This window comes from Pantherophis guttatus, chromosome 8, assembly GCF_059756535.1.
Source record: "Pantherophis guttatus breed Tessera chromosome 8, ASM5975653v1, whole genome shotgun sequence".
Taxonomy (NCBI): Eukaryota; Metazoa; Chordata; class Lepidosauria; order Squamata; family Colubridae; genus Pantherophis; species Pantherophis guttatus.
In genome coordinates, this window is record NC_142070.1 from 83,459,095 (window position 1) to 83,485,642 (window position 26,548).

The following is a 26,548-nucleotide window of genomic DNA, read 5'->3' on the forward strand; positions in this document are numbered from 1 at the left end:
ATGAAAGCTGGCATAAGTGTGACCGGCTTCTCTCGGCTGTCCCAGTGCCAGCCCGGAGGGGCACCGCAGAGATGCCGCGTCCAAAGCGGCAGCTGTGCCTTGGCAGAGACTGAGCTGCAAAGCCCTGGTGCCTCTTACAGGCTCCAGCTCGGTATGAATGCCTGGGGTGGGGGCCCTTTAGAGCAGAAGAGCTTATCAGGGGGCCCCCGTGGCGGAAAAGCAATGCAGGCCATCGGCTTAAGCTCGGACGCAGGCACCTTAAGGAGAGGATCCGCAGCCCTTTTGCAGAGCAGGCCAGACCTCCATTCATAAAAATTAATGCAGCTCTTCAAACAGCCCAAATTCGTGTCTCGGGACTCATTAGCGGTTGGTCCCTTAGAGTTCTGGCTCCAGGGGAACCTTCAGTGGGGGGAAGCGCTTGTGAGTTGGTGGCCCCATGACCACCAGCCTCAGCTGAGCACCTAGGAGGCCACAGGCGAGATCTCTTCCACTTTGAGGTAGCTGAAGTCCTTGGGGGTTCCTGGGTCAGTTGGAGCATCCCATCCATGCTTTCCCTGAAGCTTTCCCTGACCCTGGTCCTCAGGTAAGGAAGCCTAGTTGAGGCAAGAGGCTGTCTTGAGGCTAACTCAGCCCGAGGACCCAGCAGGGCTGGACAAGGGTGTCTGTGGGGTGCCACCAGTGATGAAAGCAGCACCATGCTGCCCCAATGCAAACCCCGCCCCTTTTGTGCACACATCGTGGTGTCGTATGCAGAGTTTGTGATGCGGCAGCCCAAGGGATGCGTCTGTTGCTTTGAGAAAGGCATCAGGTCCTGTAAAGGTCTCTGGTGGCTCTCAGCACAGCTGTGGGGATTGCAATTTATTTAATGTAGTTTATGGCATAACATACATGGACTTACAATGTATATCAACGTCTTGCCTACATTAAAATCAAAGTGAAATATGAATGTTTAAAAAGGTCCACGCTCAGATACCAATGTCTAGGCCCGTGATGACGAACCTATGGCACGCATGCCAGTGGTGGGATTCAAAATTTTTTACTACCGGTTCTGTGGGCATGGTGTGGTGGGGGTGGCAGGAGAAGGATACTGCAAAATCCCCATTTCCTCCCGATCAGCTGGGACTCGGGAGGCAGAGAATAGATGGGGGCGAGGCCAGTCAGAGGTGGTATTTACCGGTTCTCCAAACTACTCAAAATTTCTGCTACCGGTTCTCCAGAACTGGTCAGAACCTGCTGAATACCACCTCTGACGCATGCCCAAAGTGGCACGCAGAACCATGTCGACTGGCCCGTGGGGTGTCACCCGTTCCTCTTCTGGGTTACTGGCACGCATGTGCACATGACTATCAACTGGCTGTCAACATTTCAGAAAGTCCCCAACTCCAAGTAAAAACTCTGAGGCAGGCAATTGTCAAAGTTCCATTTATTAGAGAAGGTAAACTGGCACATCTATTCAATAAACTGAAACTGAAAACATCTGGGAAAACCCAAATCAGAGAGTTCCGGTTTTCCCTCAATAAATCAAAACCCCAAATCCAGCCCCTGCACCCATCAGTCGGTCACATGGCCCAATCACCCTCCGTCCCAACTGCAACCACTCCTCCTCCAGGTGCATAAACACCCTGACCTTGACCCAAGGGAAGAATGCTCTTATGTCTCCTCCAAATCCCCCCTCCCACTTTCCCAAGCGCAGGAAATTGGCAGCCAGGAAGCATCTGGTGCTAATAGGGCTCCCAAGGCTGACACTGGCCTTTTTGTGTGTGGCAGTGCCAGAAACCAGAAGAGCTGGTCTTCCGTTTTCCTGCGTGAGCATGTGCACCAGTCAGCTGAACGTCACGTGCACATGTGTGGCAAAAACCTGGAAGACTAGCTGTTCGGCACGCATGTGCGTGCCAGAAACCATAAGTTAATTTTTGGCTACGCACAGGCGCCCTGGGCATGAATTGTATGAATTCCCAATTCAGCTCTAACTGCTGCAGCAGATGTTCTTGGATCTACACCCAAAATACGTCTCAGATGCTGGGACTGTGGTTGAGTATAGACCCCAAAGAGCACAGGGGTAACCTTAGCTTTATCTACTTCAATTAATGGGGCTAGGGGCCCTGGGTAACGATGGTTCTTTAGTTTAAGCAGTAAATTCAGGCGGGCTTTTGCTCTCAGTGTACTCCGTTGATGATGGGAAGCCCAAGATCCAGTCTTGGAAAAGGTTACGCCTAAATATACAAAGGTGTCAACCTCTGTTCAATTGGTTCACCATCTAATTGCCACCTATGTCTCTGATGATGTTTTCCAAACACCATTATTTTCGATTTAGATTTACTAATGATTAGGGAGTTATTCTGGCAAGAAGAGCTGAATCTTCTTAATAGCCTACGTAATCCTACTAGTGAATATGATAATAAAGTCATATCATCAGCATAAAGCAAGCTGTTAAAAGTAAGTATTTAGGATCATCGGCATGTGTACGATGGGATCCTTCATTAACCCTGGCAAGTCATTGATATATAAACTAAATAATAATGGGGCCAGGATACACCCTTGCCTTACCCCTTTATTTGTGTGAATCCTGTAGTCAGAGCCCCATTAACCCCCTACCTCACCCTCAAACAGGGACCTGTGTGAAGGGCTTTAATCAAAGCCAGCAGTCGAGGTTCTGTTTTAAGAGATGTCAGTTTACTCCATGGCACTTCTCTGTTTATCCTATCCAATGCTGCTGCAAGGTCTATAAAAGCAGCAAATGGGGGTCTCCTCTTATAAACTTACTTGGCAATTAGATAGTTCAAGACAAAGAGTTACCAATAGTGGATCGGCTTTGTCTGAAACCTGCTTCTTCTTCTTCCGTGAGGATATTGTTTTCCTCTACCCAGATTTCACTCCTGCTCAAAAGGAACCCAGCGTATAGTTTTGCTACAATGTCAATCAGGCTAATGGGCCTATAATTACTGGGATCCTTTTTATTTCCTTTTTTATATATATGGGGACAACTGTTGCCATCTTCCACCCATCTGGTATATGGCAGGTGTTATTTATAGGGGTAAAAAGACCTGCCAATACTGGACCCCACCAATTGGGAAATCTCGTGAATAATTCTGCTGGTAAAAAATCCTCACCTGGGGCTTTAATGCTCTTTAAGCTTTTAATGATGGGTTGTATCCCCTTTTTCCAAGACTGGTGGCCAAAGTGGGTGGGGGGGGGAGTTCTCGGGTTTACTAAATCACGCGCTGTGCTTAAGGTTATGAGTGTTTAAGGTTGCAGACCCCTGATTTAGCCTGTTCCTCTGCGGCTCAGGCCACGTGGCGTTGGGCCTGAGAGACGGAGGCCTTCTGCTTAAGCCTCCTCGGTCTGTTTCGATTGCAGCGTGCGGCTGTGACTTGGCCCAAGGGGGCTTCTTTGTCAGGCAAGGGGATTACGTCTGCACGTCCGACTACCAGCGGCTCTACGGCACTCGGTGCTTCAGCTGTGACGAGTTTATTGAGGGCGAGGTGGTCTCTGCTTTGGGGAAGACCTACCACCCAAACTGCTTTGTGTGTGTGCTCTGCAGGTAAGTTCTTGGGTGGCGTCTTTCTTCTGAAGACCAGGGGAAACGGAGAGCCATGGGCAACTCCAAAACAGATCCGTTTTCCCCCGGGGCTGCTCCGGACAGTGTCCAGGGCAGCTGACGAGAACTTGGGGCTCCATCCAAGAACCGGCTTTCCTTCAGTTAAGCTTCTCTGCTGATGGAAAACCTGGCAGCCAGAAACCTCCATCCAGTGGCCCAACTCAGCTCTCAAGTGCTGTGAGTCTCCACCCCCCCTAGCCCCCCCCAGATTTCTTTGTCCCTGTAACCCCAGAGCCCACCCAGCCACCCAGCCACCCCCCACTAGAAAAGGAAGAGTTACTCCAAAAGCCTCCGGCCTCTTTGCCAGACTTTCAACAACCAAAGTGTGATGAATCCCATTCAATGGCCAGGAGAAAAAGGGGTGAGGATGCCGGATGGGGCAGGCAGAATGCTGGGCCTTCTTTATTAGTGAAATCATGAAGTCTCTCTGAATTGCTTGACCTTCTTTCTCCCAGATTGCAAAACTGAAGGTCTCGGAGATCTTTGGCTGAAACCTTTTCCTGCTCTTGTTTGTCAGCTTTTGAGATGCTCCCTTTTTTCCCCTCTCTCCTCTGAAAATTTGTCCTCTCGGCTGCAGCCTTTCAGAACACACCAGAATTCCCCAAACCTCAGAGGAGGAGAAGCGTTGCTTCCCCATCTGTGACTGAGGGTGTCAGTCCTCCAGGCTGTTTATTTGTGGGTGGGAAGAGATTTCTTGTGCTATTCTCCGTCCCTGCTTTGGATAACATGGGGAAGAGTTCTGGAGAAAGTGTGTGCTAAGCAAGAGACGTTCAACCAGTTTTTTAGATTCTTAGAGAATGACCATTTATAGTTTTCTCATTCCAGCTGATGTGGTTGTGTAAAATATACACCTTCAGAAAGTGAACATCAGCCCTTCAGTGTGTCTGTGCAAAGACGGTTAAATGTTGGTCTGATCTGAAGGGCAGAATCATTTGGGTGATCAAGAAAGGGAGTGAAGGAATGTTGGGGAGGAAAAAATGATCCCTTCTGCAGAGGATTTCCATGGGGGGCGGGGGGGAGGAGATTGGAGGGAGAAGCTCCTGAAGAGGAGTGGCGGGGGGGGGATGTAAAGGGGAAAGGATGTCGAGAGACCCATTTAGTGATGCCGCTTCTGCATCCTCCTGCAGGCAGCCGTTTCCTCCTGGGGACCGGGTGACTTTCAATGGCAAGGAGTGCGTCTGCCAGAAATGTTCTCTGCCCCCGGCTGGTGCCAGTTTTCCAGTCCTCCGAAGTAAGTCACGGCTTCCGAGATCTATTGCGAAGCGGCTATTTTTAGCAGCCGAAGGACAATATCCTCCCTGAATGTTTGCCTCGTCCACAGCATCCACTTTGATGTCAAGTAAACGATGCGCAGAGTAACTTTTCAACCTTTGGGTGGCTTACGTGGGGCTGCTGATGGAGACGGCCCATGGCAGCCAGATTCCTCACCAGATAACTCGGTTTAGGTTAAAATAGGATGGGATCCTGATTTACCAGAGGCTTTTATGCCCAGTTCAGAGTGAGGATCGCTGCTCAGTGGTGCAGCCCCGGGACTCCCACTCTGCTCTGCCTGGCTTCATCTTCAGGACGGGGCCCTCCCCTCGAGAGGTCCACGAGACATGGGGCAGGCACAGGCCTTCTCCGTAGCAGCCCCTTCTCTAGAGCCCCCTCCCCTCCCCCTTGCTGTCTAGTCGGCTCCGGCCCTCTTCTGGGTGGCTTCAGCAGCTGTTCGGCCACCAGGCCAGATTCAGTCACGTCTCGCCACTGGGGCTTTTGACCGTGCATGCGTTCCCTGCCCCCTTTTTGGAATGAAATGGCTTAGCCCAACTCTGAGCAGAGCCCTGGTTGACTAGAGCGGCTTCATGGTCTTTCGCTTCATGATGGTTCAGAGTTACAATGGCCCCGGGGGGGAAAAGTGATTGACCGCCTTCTCCAAGGCTGCGACTGGTTGCAGCTTCCATGCAGTCACGTGATCGTGATTGGCAACCTTCCTGGCAAGTTTCCAACAAGGAACGCCCATTGGGAAAGATGGATTTGCTTAATGACCCTATGATTCACTTAATGGCCACATGATTAGTGTAACGACAGAGGTGATTCACTTCACAGCCATGGTAAAAGGTTGAAAATTCGGGTCCCGTCCTGCGAAGGCTGTCTTCATGGCTGCATTACTATGTGACTGAAATTCCAGTCCCAGCTGTGCTCGTCAGTGGAAGACGACCTGTAGATTTTATAAATGGGCTCTTAATGGTCCAGCTGTGGGGCTGCCCTGGCCGGTCTTGGCCGATCCCCAAAGGCCGGATGAGAGGCCCAGGTGCAGCTTCCCAGCGTTCGTCTTTTTCTTTGCAGATTGCGGGAACTGTGGCTCTGAAATTAAGAACGGCCAGTCTTTGGTGGCGTTGGACAAGCATTGGCACCTGACCTGCTTCAAGTGCAAGATTTGTGGAAAACTTCTCACTGGGGAATATATCAGCAAGTAAGTTGGTCACCCTGTGGGGAACCCGGGTTTGGTCGGCTGGCGTTTGTGAAGGGCCAGCAGGTCTTCTGAAGTGCTGCGTGACCGTTGAGGTAAAGTGGGTACAGACATGACACGCCGTATGATGGCTTCACCGCAGGGCCTCCCAGGATGCTGGGAGTGGGTGGAGGGCAGAGGCTGGGCAACCTGTAGCCTCTGGGCCAAAGAGCAGGAAGAGAGTCTCTCACCCTTCGGTGGAACATGGGAACTGGAGTAGGGAAAGGAGAGGATGGGGCAATCAGTCTGTCCTGCGAGTGGAATCGGAACCCAGAGAGTTTAGGACTCATTTGGGAAATTAAATTGCCCCCATCAGAAAAGCCTTGTGCAAAGGGGAGGTCCAGTCTACTTGGGAATCGCCACAGTGATAGCGCTTCAAAGGCAAAATGGAATTGCGGTGTGAAAGGACGTGGCTATGTAAAAGCCAGGAATTGTTTGGTTTTCCAAGTTACCAGTTAAGTTTGGAATCGTCTTCTGTCGCCATTGGACCGATTCACTCTAGAAGGACACGTATGGTGGTTCTTCTGACTTTTCCCCCAGCGGCCAGCCTGTCCGGAGAGCCGGCGTTGAGGCAGGGTGTCTTTTCTTCCCTGCAGGGATGGCGTTCCATATTGCGAAAGAGACTATCATACTACGTTTGGGATCCAGTGTGACCGTTGTGGGAAGTTTATCACTGGGAGAGTTTTGGAGGTAAGGCAAGTCTGGAAGGAAGGAAGGAAGACACAACAGGGAAAAAGCAGCAGAGTTTGACTTGGGAGGTATCTGGCAGGTGGCAAGAATGTCACATGGAGTTACTTTGGAGTAGTTTCTCTTATTCTTCTTCACCTATAGACAGTCTTGCCAGAGTGAAGCAACTCTGGGCAGAACTACAGATACAGTCTGAGGACAGCTGGGGAGGAGCCTTCTTAATGCTCTTCCTGCCACCCAAACTTTCCAAGTTTCATGGCCTCTGGAAAGCAGCCCCTCCCTCCTGGAACCCAGACCACATTCCATCACAGTATCAGAAGTTTTGTTCAATATAATTTAAAAATAAGAAGAGACCCTATTTCTCAAGGAAGACATCTTTATTCGGATAGTCCTTTTGCTCTTCCTTCTCCAGTCAAATCTGCTTCTTGGACACTGCAGGATTTCAAGGAAGGCGAGCAAAGGAAGATGGCCATTGGGGAGGGGGCTTCCCTTGCCTGAGACTCCATTCATTGTCTTCCACCCCCCACCCCATTTTTCTCACTTTTTAAGTCCAGGATAGAACTTTTAAAACCCATTTTTTAACCTTGGAGCAGAGAATTGGGGATGACTCGGATCCTGAAAAGTCTAACCCAGTGGTGTCTGCTCATGGCAGCTGGCTCTCCGCCCCACACCCTTCCTCTCCTCTGGAAAGAAAATGCCCCAACCGTCATTGCCTGGCTTCATTCATTCCTTACCTGCTGCTCCTATGGGAGGAAGTGACTTTTAGGCCTTGGATAGACTTTTCTCTCTGGGGGGGGGAGGAGGTAGGCGTGTCTCAGCCCCAGCAAACCCCTGCAGACAGAGAGTGACTATCCAAGGCTCAGGCTAAATCCAGCCTGCTATTTAAAGCCAAAAGATAAATCACTGGCAGAAGAGTTACTGAAGCCGATGGAAGAAACTAGGCACGCTGAGGAAAGGAATTGGCCAGGCACCTGCTCCAGGAGATCATAGATTCTATTAAGTCCTACCAGAGGAGATGGGGAAATGCAAGCAGTGAGGAATATGGAAAAAAAAGAAAATCATCATTTCAAAATACAGTAAAGCGTATATTTTTACATTTTGATATCTCTTTGATAAATTACTTCCTACAACCTTTTTATTTCCTTTTGTAAAGCAAGGTTGCGACTGTATTTCTGCTGTGAAGGTATCCGGGATAATTTTAAATCCTTTCACGTATTTTAAGCTGCCTCTTCCTGAAGCCGTGTTGAAGCAGTTTCACGTATTCCTTGCGAGTCAGCTCTTCAGTGCATTTCAGGGGGCAGGAAGTGATTGTGCCCTCTCTGATAGTCTTCTCCTTCCCTGCTCCCCCTCCCCCTCTTCTCCAGGCTGGAGAAAAGCATTACCACCCCACATGTGCCTGCTGTGATAAGTGCAATCAGATGTTCGCTGAAGGGGAAGAGATGTATCTTCAAGGTAAACCAACCAACCAGACAGCCCAGCCTGTGAATTACCGGTGTTTAGGGTGGGCAAGCGTTTCTCATCCAAATATTCCAACCTCGTTCCTGTTAAGAATTGAGAGTGATTTGTCTTTGAAATGGGAGGCTAAATGTCTGTGGATATTCTCAGTTATCCAGGCCATGGTTGTCTCAAAAGGGCTTTTTTGAAAGGCAGTTACGTTTTTTCCTTGAGGAAGAAGACATTTTGTTTCTCGTCCAAGAAGCTTCACCAGTTCTGACTGATGAAGCTTCTTGAATAAGAAGCAAAATGGCTTCTTCCTCAAGAAAAAAACAGTCCGGTTGCCTTTTGAAAAAAGCACCCTTGAGAAATGGGAGGCTGTTTTCAACAATCCCAGGAGCAAAAAGGAGGTGTGCGTTTCTGGGGTGGCCAGAGCAGCTGTCCTCCGGTCTGCAGCAGTTGGCTCTGAGGGCATCTTAAGCAGGAGGAACAGCCGGGTTGCAAGGTTTCTGTTCAATAGGCAATGCCAGACAGAACTTCCCCTTGGATAATTCACCTGGAGTAAGGGAAATAGGGTAAAAAAATACTTGGATAAACAGACTATGATTGCCCCCCCTCCCCACCCAAAATGTATGTACATTGTGTGTTTCTATAAGGGTCTAGGCTAGGTCAACTCATCGCCTCCAACTGGTCGTGGCCAGCTCGCCCACAGCAAGTTGGCTGTGGCAAAATGGCCACAATGACCCATTCCGTTTCTATAGAGCTGCTGCTTGCTTACTAACACCCGAAAAGCCTTTTTGTTTTCAAGTAGTAGTAATATTAAAAGGAGCAAAACATTGTCCCATACTTAGAATGGTGCAAATAATTAACTCACACACGGAGATGCATCACCCTTCCCTCTGAACTTGATTTAGCCTATTCACCCTGATTCCAAGTAAATGAAATAATCCCCCTTTAATTCCTGGCTGCCCAGCTAGATGGCAGCATCTGTATGAGTGTTGAAAGGTCAGACCCAGCCAGGAGTTGCAGGGAAGCCAAAGAAAAGCTGTGGGGATCTTTGCAAAGAAGGCAACCCAGGATCCCCTCTGTGAAGAAGCTGGATCCGAAGGGGCTCTCCTCTTTCATAAATGGCTGGGCACAACCTTCTAATGAGGCGATTGTCTGTCATCTGTATGCAGAAGACTGAAGGAAAAACCTGACAAACAACTGACTGAAACTCTCATTCCATTTTCTTTTCTTTCTTTTTAAATTTTTTTTTATTTAAAACAAAAACAAAACATAAAACCACCATCATTCAAATACAATCACAGAAAGTGTGTCGATCGGTTAAAATTCTTTTGTGCACAATCCCATATTCAAAATTACCAATTATTTAATTTCTCTTATTTATCAGTTTTGTATGTCCCTTTATACTATTATACTCATTTAGTCATTATTTAACAAAGGCTTAACTCCCATAAGAAAAACATTTCATATATTTTATCATTACATTAATGATTCCATTTTCATTCCATTTTCAGGGTCTTCTATTTGGCATCCCGCTTGTCGACAGGCAGCCAAAGTTGAAGAAAAGGCCAAGGTAAATGTCTTTGAAATGCTTCATTTTATTTTCTATCCTGCTCGACGTCTTTGTCAGAGCACTTAGCAGCCTCCAGCCGCTTCTTCCTGGCTACCCGGAAATCCCACAGCCATTGACCAGAAGCTTAAAAGAACAGCCTCTCTGATGCAACGGCAGATCGTTCCGTTGTCTTCCAAGAAAGCCACAGAGAGGCATCCTGGGAATCTCCATGCTCCACTCCTGGGACTGCCATCACCATAACTCACATCTGTCAAACCGGGGTGCTTTTTTTCCTTTCCCCAATTATTGCATGGAGGCCAAACCGGCTGCTTTGCAACTGTGCCTCTTTGGAGACCCAACAGTCTAAATCCCCCTCCCCCATTAATATTTGGGTTCCATCACATTGTTCCAAAGGTAGCTCTACGAAGGTGGTGGTGAGCCAAGCCTCCCTCCTGTTTGGTCTAAAAATGCTTCCTCCGGTTGATGTCCCCTGTGTTGGCCAGTCACCCCAGCCCACCTGGAGGGCGGTGATGGGAAAGGAAGCTCTGGGTGAGCTTGTGAAGCCCTTCGGAGGCCATCCCATAACCAGGCAGTCCAAAGCAAGGCTTTCTGGATCTTGGGCTTAGAATGGCAAACGAATTCAGGCTCCCTGCTCAGATGTCCCTTTTCAGGCAGTCCTGCTCCTGTGTGGGGAAACGATGGGAGGCACAGAACCATAGCCAAAGCTAGAAGATTCTCCCGGCTGCTTCTGCGTGATGCTTTGCCTGTTGCTGTCCTGGGAGGAGAATTCAGAGGGGGCCCTCATCATGATTGGAGACGTTCTGGCACGTGGAATGCTCTGGAATCCTTAAGGCACCCTTTACTCTACGGCCTTTTTTGCAGAGATGCTAGAAACAGGTGCATTTTGCACCTGGTTTAGTGGGCGTCCCAGGAGGTATAACTGCCTTTCTGCCTAACTGCCACTGGCTACTCAGTACAAGCCCACCTGGCTGGCAGGGGCTGAATTTTGCTCTGCCACTTTCAGGATCAGCAGTCAAATTCACTTTCCTAGAAAAAAAATTAATTTCCTTTTTTTTTTTAAAGCTATATTTTATCTGGAAGACACACCTTCCCTTTTCTTTCTCTCCCTTTTGTATGCTACAACCGTAAGTGGAATAAACCGAGTTAAACGCTCAAGGGAGACCTTACTTTTTACCAGGATGGGCCTTGTCCCCACCCCTGTTTAACCTACACAGCAAGGATGCATTTGGAAGGAATGGCGGGTGGAATAAAAAGCAGAGCCCCTTCTCACCAACCATTCGAAGGGAAGAGCCTCTCCCAGAGGGAAAAGGGGAAAGTGATGCACGCCATGAAATTTAAAGAGGAACCTCAGCAGCCTCTAAGCTCAAGAGAAGACCGGAGGAGTTAGGGAGGAATAAAGGAAAGGGGGCGGATGGTGGTGGGTTCTTTTTTCAGTATAAGGATAGATGGGCAGAGTGCTGGTCCAATAAGAGAAAGGCAGTTATAGATTTAGACAAGGAAATGAAGGGTGAGGACATTTTGTAAGGGAACGTGAGGAGGGTGGTGAGACCATGGAGGATGATGCCTAGGGATCAATCAAATGTGTGTGTGGGGGGGGGAGGGTGTTACATTAAAGGTCAGAGGAAGGACCTGCCATAATGCATCAGGGAGTTAAAAATGGTGGCAGGAAGCCTGTCCTTTCAGACTTGCATGCTTCTGTTACTCTGGCCTTACTCGTTGTTTCCTGTCTAGTCTCCCAGGGCGGACTGTCTCATTTCTAAAGCCACGTCCAACTAGTCAGAGGAAGTTGTGCAACTGTGCAAGTGAGATAATTATGGGAAAAATGTTCATTTGATGGATTTGGGAGCAGTCGCTAAGAGGGGAGCCCTGGCAGCTCTACGTGCTAGAGAAAAACTAGGAGTCACCTGCTAGCCTCTTTTCTGACTAACACAGTTTATTTATAGGCATTTAAATAAGTTTGGATGGGCCGCAGTTTCTCCCTTTGAATGAAATGTATGAGTTGGACAAGGGGGCAGCAGGCGCCACCAGATGGAGAGCAACAGGGACTGTGTCTGTGGAGAGTCTCCATCCTTCGGGTCATGGTTGTCCCAAAGGTGCTTTTTCCAAAAGGCAAGTGGGCTTTCTTGGGGTTTTTTTTTTTTCTTTGAAGGCATTTCTCTTCTCATCCAAGGAGCTTCTTCAGTTCTGAAATGAAGAAGCTTCATGGATGAGAAGAGAAACATTTTCAAAGAAAAGAAAAAAAAGTCCAGTTGCCTTTTGGAAAAGCAGCTTTGGCTCAATACCAGGGACTCCTAGAGCTGAGGATCAGCCAGGGCCGGATTTTCCTATAGGCTAACTAGGCGTCAGCCTAGGGCCTCAAGATCAAGAGGGGCCTACATTCAAATTGTTAGCAAAATTAAAATTACACTTTCACTATAGGTGAAAGGGCCTCATAAGTGGAATAGCCTAGGGCCTCTTTTCATCTAAATCCGGCCCTGGGATCAGCAAATAGAAAGTGACACGTTGGGCTTTGCTAGGAGGTGTGGGATGTACCGGAACAAAGGATTGCACCTGGAAAGGTTGGGGGAAGTAGATAAAAAGGGTCAGGTGAGTGGGGGAAATCAAAGAGATTCCAGAATGTCCTTGATGTGTTGTTACAAGATAGGGACCATTTGACCTAGAAGGCTTCCATCAGAATATAGAACTTTTTCAAATTTCTTTTGATTTTTGGCTTCCATAGATCCAGTGATCCAGCTCTCCTCCTTTGCTTCCTGTATGATCCTGGACTTGAGAAATAAAAACAAAACTGAAATGGGGAAGTAAAGGGGTGAAATTCTTATTTTCCTCATGTTGCTATATCTAAAAATAGTTGATTATAAAACCAGTTGGTTACACAAATTCCAGTTTTGAAGTAATTGAGCCTTTGCCTGCTAATTTTAGGGCAAATTTTATCTGTAAGCAAGAGGCTTTTAAAATGTTTTTCAAGAATGAATGTGTAAGAAAATTCATATCCATGTTTGTTTTCAGTTGCAGGAAACCCGAACATCATCTGAGAGCATAATTTCAGTGCCCCCTTCAAGTACATCATGTTCCCCAAGTCGAATAATTTATGTACGTGTCCATGGTAAAATGCTAAAATAAATAGATAAATGGGAAAATAGGAATCGTTTGGAATACAATGATTTTGACAACTGGTTATTTGTAAGAGATTATTACCCGGAGTTTTTCAGAAGGAGCATCTGGGTTTTGTGGGCTGGAGGATTTGTATGTATTTAAGAGACTTGTTTGGCTAACCAACTCAGATAGTTGCGACTCTGGCTGGAACCCGGTAAGCAAACAAGAAAATAAAAAGAGCACAAACAATTACAGTTAAAATCAGGGCAACAAGAAGCAGCAGGGAGTACAAGCGTTGCCTTAGGCCTGCCCTGGCAAGAATGCCCATCATCCTCCCCCAAGGCTCCTCCTCCTCCTCCTGAAGGCCAACAATCCCGGGGCCAGCTGTGTATGGGTGGCAGACCGTTCCGGAGGCAGGCCAGGCGGACCTTGTCAGTCCCAGCTGATGGCCTCGTTCCAGAGAAGGACCACAAGCGTGAGAGCCCGTGGGGTTGGTGAGGGAACCATTGGAGGAAGGTAGAACTGGCAGGGCAGCATCCTTAGCCACCTGGCTCCATCCTTCAAGAGCTGGGAAGCCAGGTAACCATTGGAAGCAGCTCAAGCAAATGCCTCCCTCATTCACTGGGCCCCAAGGAGGAGGAGGAAGGCGCAGCCTAATAGCCCTTGCAAGGCTGCCTTCTTATAGCCCAGCTCAGTGACGCCTAATTCTGGCCTTCCTTGGAGTTGAGTGTCTGATCTGGTCGGCCTCTCATGTGGCCAATACCACCACCACGAGGCCTCTCCGTCTGGGTCTGGTTTCTTTAGTCATATTCTCCACCGTTTTTCCTGGAACCGACCTTAGGCAAGCTGGTGATAATTTCCAGTAACCCTTTTCAATTCCTTTCTGAAACGGAAGCTGCATTAGCTATTTCCCTTTTTTTTAGGAATAGATGCTATTTTAGGAAAAAGTTTCATTTTCTTTTCTCTTGTTAATTCAACAATTTCACTTTGTAAGTTCTCTAAAATCTGTGGGGGATCCATTGTATGGAATCAGGATTTTTTTATTTTTATTATTATTATTTGCATTTTATGAAGGAAGCTGCTACCTTCAGTTTTTCTTTCGTCTCTTTTTAGGCGAAACTCGGGGAGGAAATTCTTGACTACCGAGACTTGGCTGCTCTCCCTAAGAACAAGGCCATCTACAACATCGACCGTCCAGACATGATCTCCTACTCTCCCTACATCAGCCACTCGACCAACGACCGGCCCAGCTACACCGAGGTACCGCCTGCCTCTGCGGATCCGGAGAAGTAACCATCGTAGTGGGATTCCAGTTTTGGTTTCCTCTCCTGCTCAGGTGTTCACACTCTTTCGTGGGGCAGGTGAACACTCGAGCTCCAGGCAAAGCCCTGTCCGGTACTCTACAGTCAGACCTAACTGCCACGTTTGTTTCATATCTTTTGCTTCCTGAGGGGGCAGATGAAAGGCAGCATTTTTTGCCAAAACTAAAATCACAAAATTTTGAAGTTTTATCGTAATGGCCATGGAATCCAACCTCCTGCTCAGTGCAAGAATCTGTATGAAAACATCCTCAGTGCTCGATTGTCTACCTTCTGCTTGAACATATGAGGAAGACTGACCTTATTCACGAAGCAGGTGTGGAACAGAATTACTGAGTTGGAAGGGACCCTAGAGGTCTTCTAGTCCAACCCCCTGCTCAAGCAGGAGATCCTAGACCTAGACCATTCGGAGACAAGTGGCTGTCCAGACTCTTCTTGGAAACCTCCTGTGTTGGAGCACCCATAACTCCTGGAGGCAAGCCGTGCCACTGATTATTTGTCCTCACTGTTAGGAAGTTTCTCCTAAGTTCTAAGCTGGATCTCTCCGTGGTTAGTTTCCATCCGTTGCTTCTTGTTCTGCCTTTTGGTGCTTTGGAGAATGTGGACCCCCTCTTTTTTGTGGCAGCCCCTCACATACTGGAAGACTGCTATCATATCACCCCTGGTCCTCCTTTTCACTAGACTAGGCTTGCCCAACTTCTGTAACCGTTTTTCATACGCTTTAACATCCAGCCTCTTAATCATCTCCGTTGTTCTTTTCTGCACTCTTTCTAGAGCCTCAACATCTTTTTATAATATGATGACCAAAACTGGACGCAATATCCAAGTGTGGCCTAATTAAAACTTTATAAAGCGGTACTAGAACCTCTTGTGATCTTGATTCTATCACTCTGTTGATGAACCTAGGATGGCGTTGGCTTTTTTGGTGAGTGCCACACACTGCTGGCTCATATGTAAGATCAAAGAAGCCCCCAGATTTGTTGCAGTGAAGAAATGATCACCTGCTGATCAAAAAAACCCGTCCAGCCTTCAGCCTTCATTCCCTCAGATTTGTCTGCATTTCATTTTGTTTCTCCTCCGTCTCACTTCCACCTCGGGGTTGCTCAGGCACCAGAATTCAGAGGCTGTGGTCCTCATTGTGCTGATGGCGTCTCGCTCTCCAACTTTGGACGGTTTTTCCTTGAGGCCTTAGATAAAAAGAGAGCTCTTAGCACCGATCCTGCATTCAGCTTGAAGAAAGGATCCATCCGGTATTCTGAGTTGGATGTTTTGGCAGAAGAAAAAAAGGGCTGGTTGAGGCTGCACAAAGTTGGTTCCATACATTTGGAGATGGTTCCATCATCATCTTATTTTCAGGGCTGAGAAAAAAAGAAGATGCTAAATCCAGTATTTGCGGATTGTCTCTCAGGCTCTTCTGTCTAATTCAGTTTATTGGACTCTTTAATTTTGGTGATACTTGCATTTCTGAGTCCTTCGTAGTGTCACCTTCTACACCCCCTGAGGCTGGGTGTAAAACCTGCCTTTGCTGGATTTTCCCAGACTGCAGATGACTGAGATAAAACTAACTGAGGAGAGAAGGCAAGCTAAAACTAAGGAGGAATTGGCTGACAGAACAATTGACCGGAGGGACGGCAAGCCTCCAGAAGTTGTGGGTGCTATATATCACTGGAGGTTTTGAAGAAGAGATAGGACAACCATTTGTCCAGGGTGGTATAGGGTCTCCTGCTTGTGCAGGGGGTTGGACTAGAAGACCTCCAGGGTCCCTTCCAACTCTGTTATTCTATTATTTGGAGTGGGGGTGGATGAGGCCTGTTTGGCACAGTTCATTTAGAGAGACGGCTTCCTTTTCTCCGTGTTTTCTGATGGTCTCCTGACATTTTCAGATCTGAGGTGCTGTTCCTGGGCCTTCTCTCTTTGCATCTTGTCCTGGTTTGAGGGGTAGACCACCCCCCACCCCCCACCCCGTATCAGCAGATATTTCATTAGGGCCATTGGGAAGGAGGTTCCCTGGCTCGCATAGATGGAACAAATGCCTGGCAAAAGTCCCAAGAGAGCCACGTTACGTATCTCAGAGCCGCTGCTGATTGCAGGAGTCCCTTTTTCTCTCCTGATGGCATAAAAACGGCCCACCTTCCCTGTCCTCTTCACAGGGGGACCAAGAGGACCAGCCCCTCAAGCCGTGCCGGATTTCAAGTCCCAGTTCCACCAGCTCCCTGGGCTATGGGCGCACCACGCCTCTTTGCGCTTCGCCTCCGAATTTCAGCCGAGCAGGTAAGGGGCCGAGCAGGCTCACACACCCCCCCCCCCCCGTCTTCCTTCCTCCGCCAGAAGAGGCGCCTCTCTCTCTCTCTTGCAGAGCGGGTGGCCCAGAAAGCTTTAAACGTGGTCAGATAGACTGCCCTGAGAGGGAGCCCCTCCAGGGAGCTCTTTTTGGCCAGCAGCCAAGATCCCTGGCATCGAGGCCTCCCCACGGAAGGAGAAAAGCCCTTTTGGCAGTAGGGAGCAATTCTTCCACCCCGGCCCCTGCTTTTCTGGAGGGTGGGCTGGGGGATTCCCTTGGCTGCCATCTTCTGCAACATCCATGCAGTTCAAACGGGGTCCCAGGTGTCGGCTGTGGATTAAGACACCTGAGCTGACTGGCCAATGTCACGCTTTCTATAGGTCAGGGACCAGTTTTATTACCCATTTTTTAGGGGAAAGGCAGAAGATAGATATTTTTACCAAATATGTATTTTCCTGGTGTACGTGTGCTTCTGTTTGCATGCTTAGAAACTCTCAAAGGGAAACCCGCCTCTAAATTTTTCAGCATTTGTGAGCAAGCGGAGAGGGTGAGAAAGGAGGCCAATTACCTTGAAATGCCTTCCTTTCTTTCTAGGAGAAAATTAGGAATGTTTTCAATGACGAATGTGTTCCAGGAGACATCCTTGTGCCTTGCCCTTTGTTGTTTGTTTATTTCGTGTTATTTTGTGGAAGTGTTATTCTGGGTGAGTGTGAGGGCTGAATCACCTTCCCCTGGCTGGTAACTCTTGAGGAAGCACCGGGTGATTGCACAGGCTGGGAAAAGCCCAGGAAGTTGAAGAAACGGGGGCAGAAGAGTTGGAACTTCCCGAAAAGCAGCCTCCTCCTGACCGAATGGGGATGCAGGCCGGGTCCCTTAGTGTGAGACGCTGCCTCAGATGCCCCACAGATGCAGAGAAGCCACACAGGGACGATGAGACCCTGGGACACCTGGGGATCCTGCAAGATGGAGGAGGAGGAGGAGGAGGTCTTTCAGTTCTCCCAGCCGAGTTGAGGGCCTTTGAGGGGGGCAGAGAGCTCCCTGCCAGTGATCTGATCACACCAGCAACCAGGCTGAATCGTTGAGCTGAAGCACAGCCGGCTTCTACATGCCAGTCACCATTTCTCCAAGGCAGGGATGCAGGACGTGGTCCTCTCCTTGGCCAGCCCGCTGGGGAGGCAGCTGTCACTCATTTTTTTCTGCCATGCACCAACATTTGTCTTTTCTGACTTGGGTCTCTCTCGGGTCCAGCTGTCTGGATTGGTTGGTGGATGAGATTTCTAGAGCCACCAACACACAAACTACAAATTTCCTTGTAGGTCAACATCTTCATTCTGCGGTGGGCCGTAGTAAGGCTCCCTGGTTACCTCCGGGGCCATTGCATTTCTCCTTTTTAGCAAATTCACCCACAGAGTGGTGAGAAAGTGAAAAAAAAGCAGTTTCACTGACGGAGCCGTCAAAGGAAGGAAGCGGTCTTTGCGTTGTGCTTTTTCTGTTTGTTTGCATGGTTGCATGTTCTTGTGTTTAACCTGCTGAGAGTGGCAAGAGTCCTGCCTCTTTGGCTCTCGTACTGTGGCATTGTGATGCAAGCACCGTATGTGCCAGTTCACGGAGCAAACGCCCCAAAGGAGAGCTGGCATCGGGCCAGAGCCACCTTGTGTGCCCCCCCCCTCCCCACATGCGCAGCTCTGCCTGGACTCCAGAGGGTCACGATGCCCCTGGCTTTTCCTTTGGAGAAGGAGGGGAGATCTTAAAAGTGAGGTAGCTCTCCTCTTGGGCAAATGACGATGAACTGCCCCCGAGAGCCTTCAGATCGGAGATGCCACCCATGGCTTCCATCGCTGTGTCTCCTTGCTTGCTCCTTGTATGACCTGCACGGCATCCTCGGCGTCTCACCTTCTCCTCCCTCCCCACCTGGTAAGAGGAGACCCATTCCCGGCACTTAGTTTGGGCTTTTGTGATGTTGCCTGTAGGTCATTCTTGGATTGTTGTGTCAACTCCGTCGCTCCTTGGTGGTGGAGCTGATGTTTCCAAAAATAAGCCAGGACTTCCCTGCGTTCATGGACATGATAGCAGTGGTGCTGAGTGACCCCAATCCTACCTTGGGGATAAGCCCTTTTCCTTCCAAGTCCTAAAGGAGGACTTTGGTTTAGTTGCAGTTTCCTTGTGGTTAGTAAAGAGCCTTTCATGGAAGTCTCCCTTTCAAATTCCAATCAGAATGTCCTGATAGGTATTAAGAAGACCCCGCTGTGCCCTGTACATATTACGCCCTGACACATTAGTCTTAAGGTCTTTACATCTGGATTTTTCCTTTCATCCACTAAATAAGGTTGATTAATGGTGTGAAACATTAATGCGTTTGGGTGTTTGTTTCCCTTTTATATGGTTTGTTGGTTAGGGTGATGTATCAACACAGGAAGTGTGATGATAAGACTTGGTTTATGGCTAATTGGGCATTTCTGTGGCAGACTTCCTACGGTGAGCAGCAGCTGCTCCTTGTCAAAGCAGCCCCTCTTTCAGGTTTCTGGGGGCTTTGAGACTTGCTTTAGTTTAAGGAGATTCCGCCTTAAAGCAGCCACATCTTTTTTCAGGCTCATGAAAGCATGGGGGAAAATATGGCTGTTTTATTGATTAGCAAAGAGGTGCTGTGTGCACATGAGATCCATAGGACAATTTCCGAATGCCTTTCAGGGTGCATACCCTCACAACAGTTAAGTCTGAACTATGCCACTGTGGCTTGTTCAAGCAACCATTGCTTACTGTGACTTGAACCAATGCATCGCTAAACAATGTAGATAAACTATGGACCCCCTCACCGACAGTGGTACTATTCACGGGAAGTCCTGCACTGGACGGGAGAAGGTTCCAGCTCAGGAAATCCTGTCTTCAGAGGGCTCTGCCAAGAATCGGGTGGGCTGTGGCCAGACTGGGAAATGAAGGGGACAAAACGTAGAGCACCCCCTTTTTTCTGGGGCACACATCCTACTTGAAACGAAGGGGACTTTTGTCCTTGGTTTAGAGCAGAGGGGCTCCCTCTGAGCAAAAGCTCTCTTGGCCTGAGAAGCCAAGCTCTCTGGGACGCTGCCTGCTGCCAGAATGGCCAGTGTCGCACTCTGACTGGGATGCTGGGAACTGTCCGATCCAGGGCAAACAATATTTGCACTTGTAGTGGGGCTTTTTTCATGCATTAAAAGATATTATTGTTGTGAGAACTTTCTAGCAAGTAAGTGAGTGAGTTTGTTTTCACTGAACTTTCTGTTGCCCCCAGCTGGTACCGAGACTCCTGGTACCAGTAGCTGCATCTCCCTGCCCAACTACCCAAGCCTTCCCTCTACATTCAGACATCATTACATCCCTTTCTTCAAAGGTAAGGCTCAGGAATGCCTCCCCCCCCCCCGCCCCCTCCGTGATGTGGTGCCTGTAGAGACATCTCCCGGTGTGTGCTCCATGCTCTCTGTGTCTGCATGTGCCTGTGTGGGGTGTTGTTCCTTCTGACGTTTGTGAGTCCTTTCTCACTTTGATGTCCAGCCCAGGCCCTCCACGAGAACGGGATGCTTACAGAAGGCAAAGCTTTTAAAACTTTATAAGCGATGCTGCATAATTTCAAACACAGTTTGTCAGTGTTTGGGTAAAGCCAAGAAGAAACCTCTTTGGTGTTTCGGTGGCTGGGCGTCTCCTGCGGTTGCTGAGGGCAGAGGGCTGTGGCCTCGCTTTCTTTAGAGAGCAGATGACCTGAAAGGCAGATGTTGGTGTCCATGATCCCAACACAAAGGAAGGGACTTGGGGGGGGGGAGGCCGTTTGAGACCCAGGGTGACCTCAGATGCCTGGGGAGGAGCTGGGCTAAGGCTGCCTGTGGGCTGGGTGGGCAGCCATCCTCCTGACATGCTCTACCTTGAAAAGAACCAAGCCACGTGAGGATCTGGGATCCCAGAACCAGAGTGGGTCCAAAGAGCTATTCCGGTGATCCCTGTATCGGATCAGCCAGGGACCTTCTCCTGACAAAGAGAGCTCCTTCCCAAGAGGATCACTGCCCCGTGGCCCTTTTTCTTTGAGTGGCCTTCTCCCACCGGGCACCCCTTCTTTGTGCCTCCAGGGCACCTTCTTACCGCTCATGTGCCCGTGCAGCTGGAAACAGGACGGCGGGTGTGCCCGTGCCCAGACCTACGCGCCGACCCACTAGGCGTCTTTTCATTCAGGTCAGCAGCGTTTCCACAGTGTAGGAACGGAGTGAGGGTTTTGGCGGCAGTGGAATCGCAGAGGACAAACCCAAACAGGCAATCCGCTGCCGGTCACTCACTTCTTATCAAAAATAACAAGTTATTTCCAGCCGCGATGGTGCTGCCCATGGTGCTTCTTTCGCCCTGCCTACAGAGTCTTTCCGCTCCTTCCAGTTGGTCTTCTGCCACCGGCAGGAGAAGCCTTTGCAGGCCCCGGGGCCCCCTGAGCCCTCCCCATTCGAAAAGAGCCAGGAGATGAACCGTAGGCCCGATGCTTGTCCCGTCGGAGGGCTGGCACAGAGCGGTGGGCCAGGATGCCCGAAAGGCCAGCAGAGCAGCCGGAGGCTCAGTGGGGCTCAGGAGCTGGGCAGGGGGCTTTTTTGGGAGAGGTGGAGGGAGACCTCTGGCCGTTCTCCAGGGAGCGCAAATGCATGGGGGCCTCCAGCTCCAGGTTTTTCCTGGTGAAACAGACGATCCCGATCACATGGTCCCCCTCTCATCCTAGAGTGATGGGTTCCTTTCAAAGGGTATTTCTAAACAAGCAGAAACCGCACGTTCCAAAGAAGGTATTTTGGCCCTGGGAATCCACCACTTGATCATCCAACATCTTCATTAACTGGAGATTCCCTTCTGAGCCCGACTCAAGCTTTTGGCCACGAGGCCCACGGAATCAGAGCCAGGGTGGACTACGAGCCCCAAACTACTTTAAAGGTGTGACGGATTAGCAATTTATCCAAGAGGAACTTTCTTCCATTGAATTTTACCTATTTTGCTTGCCATTTTTTGTTTTATATGCTTTTTCTTTTCTTTTCCATTTTTGTGCTCTTCCCTTTGGAGGCAGTGAAAGTGGCCGGAGCACCCCAAGCTTATCCCTCTGCTCAGACAGCAAATCTGCGTCCTCTCCCTATCAGCAGGCACCCAAACATTTTCATATTCCAGGTAGGGTTCATGAGCCCGTTTTCATCTTCCCTCGGGGCCTCCTGCCATGCCGTCTGCTATTGGGTAGTGGGGGGCAGAATGAACAAAATACGTACATTGGAAGAACTAAAATAGATTCCTTTAGAATAAAGGGCAGCTTTCTGTGGAAGGAAGGAAGGTCGGGGGGTTGCAAGGAAGTCATCAGAGATTTTTCCTCTCATCAGTTTTGGCTTGACTCCTAGCTGAGATTTCGGTCACCTGGCTAATTTTGAAGAAAGAAACGCACAGAGAGTTTATCACAAATTTCAGCTGAGACAATTTGAATGTAATTCTTCTAGGAATGAGGGAATCTTCTGGAGTCAAGTTTTTAAAATTGTCTTTCATTATAAAAGACATTATGATTAATCAGAGAAATCCATGCTTTGATATAAATATTTGGGAAGAATTGTGAGCTTGGATCCCAACATTTTGCTCAATGAATGAAAGAGGAAGTTGGCCTTTCCGTTAGGAGAAAATTGGCATTGTTCCCCCAACAAAATGTGGAGTCCAGTGTAATGCCCTTGCTTGAGATTCATGGGGAAACGGGGTGGGAGGGCTTCAAAAGAGAGAAATCCTGTTTCCATTGCTTGTTTTCTTTCTTTTCTTCTTTTCTTTCCTTTTCCTCAGAGACTGGAATAAAAGATAACATCTATAGGAAACCCCCCATCTATCGACAGCATGGTACAGTCTTCTGCTTTGCTCACCTCCCTGGTACATTTCCACCCCCCCCACCCCCTTGGCACGTGGGTTGCTGCTGTGTTCTCCTGGGGTCAGTTCTGGGGTGCCATTGGGGCATTTTGTCTACATTTTGTCCGTGAGCATCCATGCCAGCCCTCTCGGCCCTCTGCCTGGCGCAGCCGGGCAAAAGGCTTTGTGGCTGAGCTGCAGCACAGGTCTCCTTTCAGCCGAGGGCGCCAGAGCTCCCTGCCCCCAAAACAGGCTGCCCTCCCTTCCCCTGAGAAGACGCCTCACGGCAGCAGCCTGACACTGTGAATGCTGTGGGTGCACTGGCACCCCCTTATCATCCCCCCCCCGAGGCGTGAGAGCCAGGGAGCTACTGGGGTGCTGCACTTTGCCCTCTGCAGCCTGGAGGAGGCCTGGGGAGTTCTCAGTCTTTGGGGTTGGCTGTGGGTGGGGGACACCGGCAGATGCTCTTGCAGGGTTTCTGTGATTTGGGGGAGGGGGGGAACTAGTGGGGCGCAGGAGCATCCTCAGTGCTGAATGAAGAATCCCTCGTTTCGCCACAAAGCCTGGGTTGACTCATCCGTTCTCTACCACACGACACAAGGCCCCTTTCGGCTGGACTCCTCCAAAAACGTAACTGGGGAGAGGGGTCACACTTGCAGGGGAGCCGTTTGATTGTCCGAACGGTGGAAGCAACTGAGGTGGAGAAGGAAGGGCCAGAGCATCCAGGCTGCCTTTTTCAGACCACAGGAAGCAAAGAGGCCCAAATGCAGACCCAAAACTCCGCAGTGAACATGGCAAGGAGGCGGTTGGGTGAGAGCAGGCCAAGGACCCCCCCCCTCCTCCACCCCCGTGACTTTCCCTCCCCATTAACTCCTGGGAGAGGATCATGGGACCTCATGGCCTCTCGGCAGGAAGTGGAGCCTTGGCTGGAACCAGGCGCTGGGCCTTCTAGTGGCCACGGAGGGGCAGAGGCACCTTCCCCCCCCCCCACTTTTTTTTTTTTAAGCCAGGCGCCCAGATCCCATCACTACCCAGGGACCTTTGCAAGTGGAGCAGCTGACATGCCGGCTGCTTCTTCCTCCTTTCTAGTGACAGGAGAGTCCTGTTACAGGGCTCATTTCTTCAAAGAGTTTGCAATTGCTCTGCAGCCTTTGCAGTGTGTCTGGGTAGAATTGTGTATAGGTTGCTTGTATAGGCGAGAAAAGATCGCATCAAAGGCACTTGGCTTCTGCTGGATGGTGCATCAATATTTTTAAATGGAAAAAAGAAAAAAGCACCATGGATTACATGTTGAATAGGTCAAAATCAAGAATGTTTTGTCTGCAGAGGGTCGACAGGTTCTGGATGGTTCTCGGATGACCTCGCTGGCTTGTGATCATCCTCCTGTTTCAGTTTCTTGATCAAAATAGCTTTGAGCTCCCAGGACAGACAGCGCCTGTCAAGCTGGAATAGGCCACACCATTTGAGATGAAAGCTTTTTTTTTTTTTCCTATTTAACCTAGAGAACAAATAAGCCACGGGCGTTTTGCAGTACTTAAAAATTGACCATACAAGCTTTGTAGGAATTCTGCAATAAGGGATTGTAAGCCTCTCCCTCCTGAAGGGCCAGCTCGCCCATTCCCACAGGCCCCAGCGTTGATCCCGGGGGAGCATCTCTTGGCCAAAATCCAAGAGCATCTCTTGCAGCTCTGTCTCTGACCCCTCGCCCGGCCCAATGCGCATTCAGGAGTTGCTTCAGAGGACAGGCAGCCTATTTTAATCTAGATTTTATGGAGCAATGGAGGGTTGTGTCACCACTGTACCAAGGCTTCAGCCCACAACCCTCACGATCCCATCTTGTGACAATGGTCCCCTCTTCAGATGGGCCCTAAACAGCCCCTAATAGCAAGAGCCGATTGGAAATTTGGGCCCCGACATGCCACCACGGCAGGTGCTGTAGAGCGAGGCTGAGCGATGGGACCGAACGGCAGGATTGGGCTCCCTGACGGCAGTGGAGTCCACGCCTGCCCCAAAGCGGGCCTGATCCGTGGGGAGGAAGAGCGAAAGTCCCGTCTGCAGCTGCAGGGACTTCTCTGGCGGGAGAGCTGAGGGTTGAGTGGCAGCTGTTCCTCTTCTGTCACTTTGATTTGCTAAATGAAGAGGAAAGAAGGGCAAGAACTGGAGCTGCAGAGGAAGGAAGGTCCTCGTCAGAAAGGAGCCCCGTCCCTCCGTTTCTCTTTCGGGGCCTCCCCCGCAGGGAACCGAGCCTGTTGTCCCAGCAGTGATTCCCTCCGCCTGAATCCCTCCCCACCTTTTTGCCCCCTCCTGCATATTTGGGGCAGAGAGAGATTTAAAATCACAGCTTTCTTTTTTCTTTTTTACCTTGGACATTTTTTTATTGTCTAGGCTCAAGGAAATCAGACGGAGAGGGGAGTTCTGATCAAGAGAGCAAGAAGGTAAATTTCAGTAACATCCAGGAGGTAGGATGTCCGTTGGCCTAAGGCCCCCGTTCCGCAATCTAGTGCTGTGTTAAAACCACAGAGCACATATTTAATTGTGGTTGTGTTCAAAACTTGAATAAAAATAAGCCAGTTTTCCAAACAACCCTTCCTCCTCCCCTTCCTTCTTCACTGTTGTGATAAGCCTCGGTCATTAAAAAGTCCTTTGGCTAAAAGCATCATAAACAGGACGAAGTAGGTAAGGATGCATGGAAGCTTATGGGACGATACGTTGGTTAAGTCTCCAAAGCGATAACAGTTGAAATGTGATGTTTGATCCTTCTAAATTATCAATCTTATAATGAATTAGGCATAGATGAGATGCAGGTGGGTTATTGTCATTGTTTTTAATGCCTTCAAGTCAATGTTGGTTCTTAGCAACTTTTGGGACATTTTTCTGCAGTTTTCTTCTCAAAAGTCTCAGCAATGGTTTGGCTGGGGCTGAGAGAGAGTGGCTGGCTCAGAGTTGTCAGTCCCCCCTCCCCCCGTCCTGTCCCCCCCCCCCCCACACACACACACCCAGGCTTCAGGCCCTGAACAATCTCACCAAACTGGCTCTCACTGACCTACCGATATGTGTTCAAGGCAGAGGAGGGCTTACCTTACGGAGCCTGAGGTTGAAAGGCAGCCAGGGAACGCTTCCCGCCAAGTGAGCAGACCAAGAGAGGGGTCACTCCAGCCGGGAAGTCCTGCAATGATTTCCAGTCCACTCAGTCAGCAAAGAGGGATGGAGCTAAAGCGGAAGCAGAGCCCACCCGGACCACAATGCGTTGCCTCCGTCCATGAAGCTGCAGTGGTTTTCCTCAGGTGGATCCTTTAGCACAACCTTCGTCTTTCTCCTCCAGCGCTCGGCCCTTTCTCAGTCTCCCTCTGGGTCCTGCCCCTCTCTGACACACTGGCCCCCTTTGCAAGGGTCCGGGTCCATCACGGACGTCCTTTGCAACCCACAGGGGGCTCTAAGTGAGGAGACACATGCCATGACAACGCCATGCAACAGATGCCATCCATATTTGTGTCCCAATGTCATGGGTGTGATGACGGTGCAACATGCCCTCTGCCCTCATCAGGGCTTCCTTCCTTCCTTCCTTCCTTCGCTCAGCTTCTTGTCGCCATCCCTGCTCCCCTCCCACCAGCCCCCAAGGGGGAAGGGCGCTTTCTCTGCAAACTGTTGGCCGAATCCCTCAACAGGCCCACCTGACCCCCCTCTTGAAGGAAGTTGCAGGCCTGGGGGGGGAGGGGCATCTGAAACTGAGAGCAGCCACCTCTCATCAGCCCTTCTAATCAATAGGAATTGATTATCCCCTTGGTAGAAATCACTTTAAAACTGGAAGAGAAATGCAGTTTTCTTGATTCACGTAACGATCCCCACCCCCCACCCCACCCCGTTGACCTGTTGAAAAGTGCAAGTCATTTAATGTTGGGAATTGTTTCTCCTAGTTGAAGTCCAGCTGGCTGACTCTGAAAGGGGACGTGGACTTTAGAACTAACTCGCCTGACTTGGATACTCAGTCGCTGCCTCAAAGTCCTGGGACAGACCGACAACTCCAGCGGCTGCAAAGCAACACCAACTGCACCTACCTACGTAAGTCCCCGGCTGCTGCCGGCCCTTCCAGGTAGTCCAGAGCAGGAAACCAGAAGTGCGCCTACTCACCCGGCCTGGCCTCTGAGGGTACAGGAATAGACCTTTCCATTCGCGCCTGAAAGGGCTTCCCACCCCCTCGGCCTCTAGTAGT

At 49.6% G+C, this 26,548-nt stretch overlaps 1 protein-coding gene across 1 annotated transcript in view; it reads left to right on the plus strand.

Moving 5' to 3' along the window:
• The window catches only part of ABLIM2 (actin binding LIM protein family member 2), a 37,046-nt gene that overhangs the window by 5,797 nt on the left and 4,701 nt on the right, over positions 1–26,548 (plus strand). The window contains exons 4-17 of the mRNA XM_087875403.1: positions 3,358–3,541; positions 4,726–4,829; positions 5,924–6,050; positions 6,683–6,776; positions 8,138–8,225; positions 9,728–9,786; positions 12,793–12,876; positions 13,993–14,139; positions 16,349–16,469; positions 19,745–19,843; positions 21,532–21,633; positions 22,279–22,332; positions 24,724–24,773; positions 26,253–26,397. Of these exons, the coding sequence (XP_087731529.1) occupies positions 3,358–3,541; positions 4,726–4,829; positions 5,924–6,050; positions 6,683–6,776; positions 8,138–8,225; positions 9,728–9,786; positions 12,793–12,876; positions 13,993–14,139; positions 16,349–16,469; positions 19,745–19,843; positions 21,532–21,633; positions 22,279–22,332; positions 24,724–24,773; positions 26,253–26,397 (1,458 nt within the window). The remainder of the gene's footprint in view (positions 1–3,357; positions 3,542–4,725; positions 4,830–5,923; positions 6,051–6,682; positions 6,777–8,137; positions 8,226–9,727; positions 9,787–12,792; positions 12,877–13,992; positions 14,140–16,348; positions 16,470–19,744; positions 19,844–21,531; positions 21,634–22,278; positions 22,333–24,723; positions 24,774–26,252; positions 26,398–26,548) is intronic.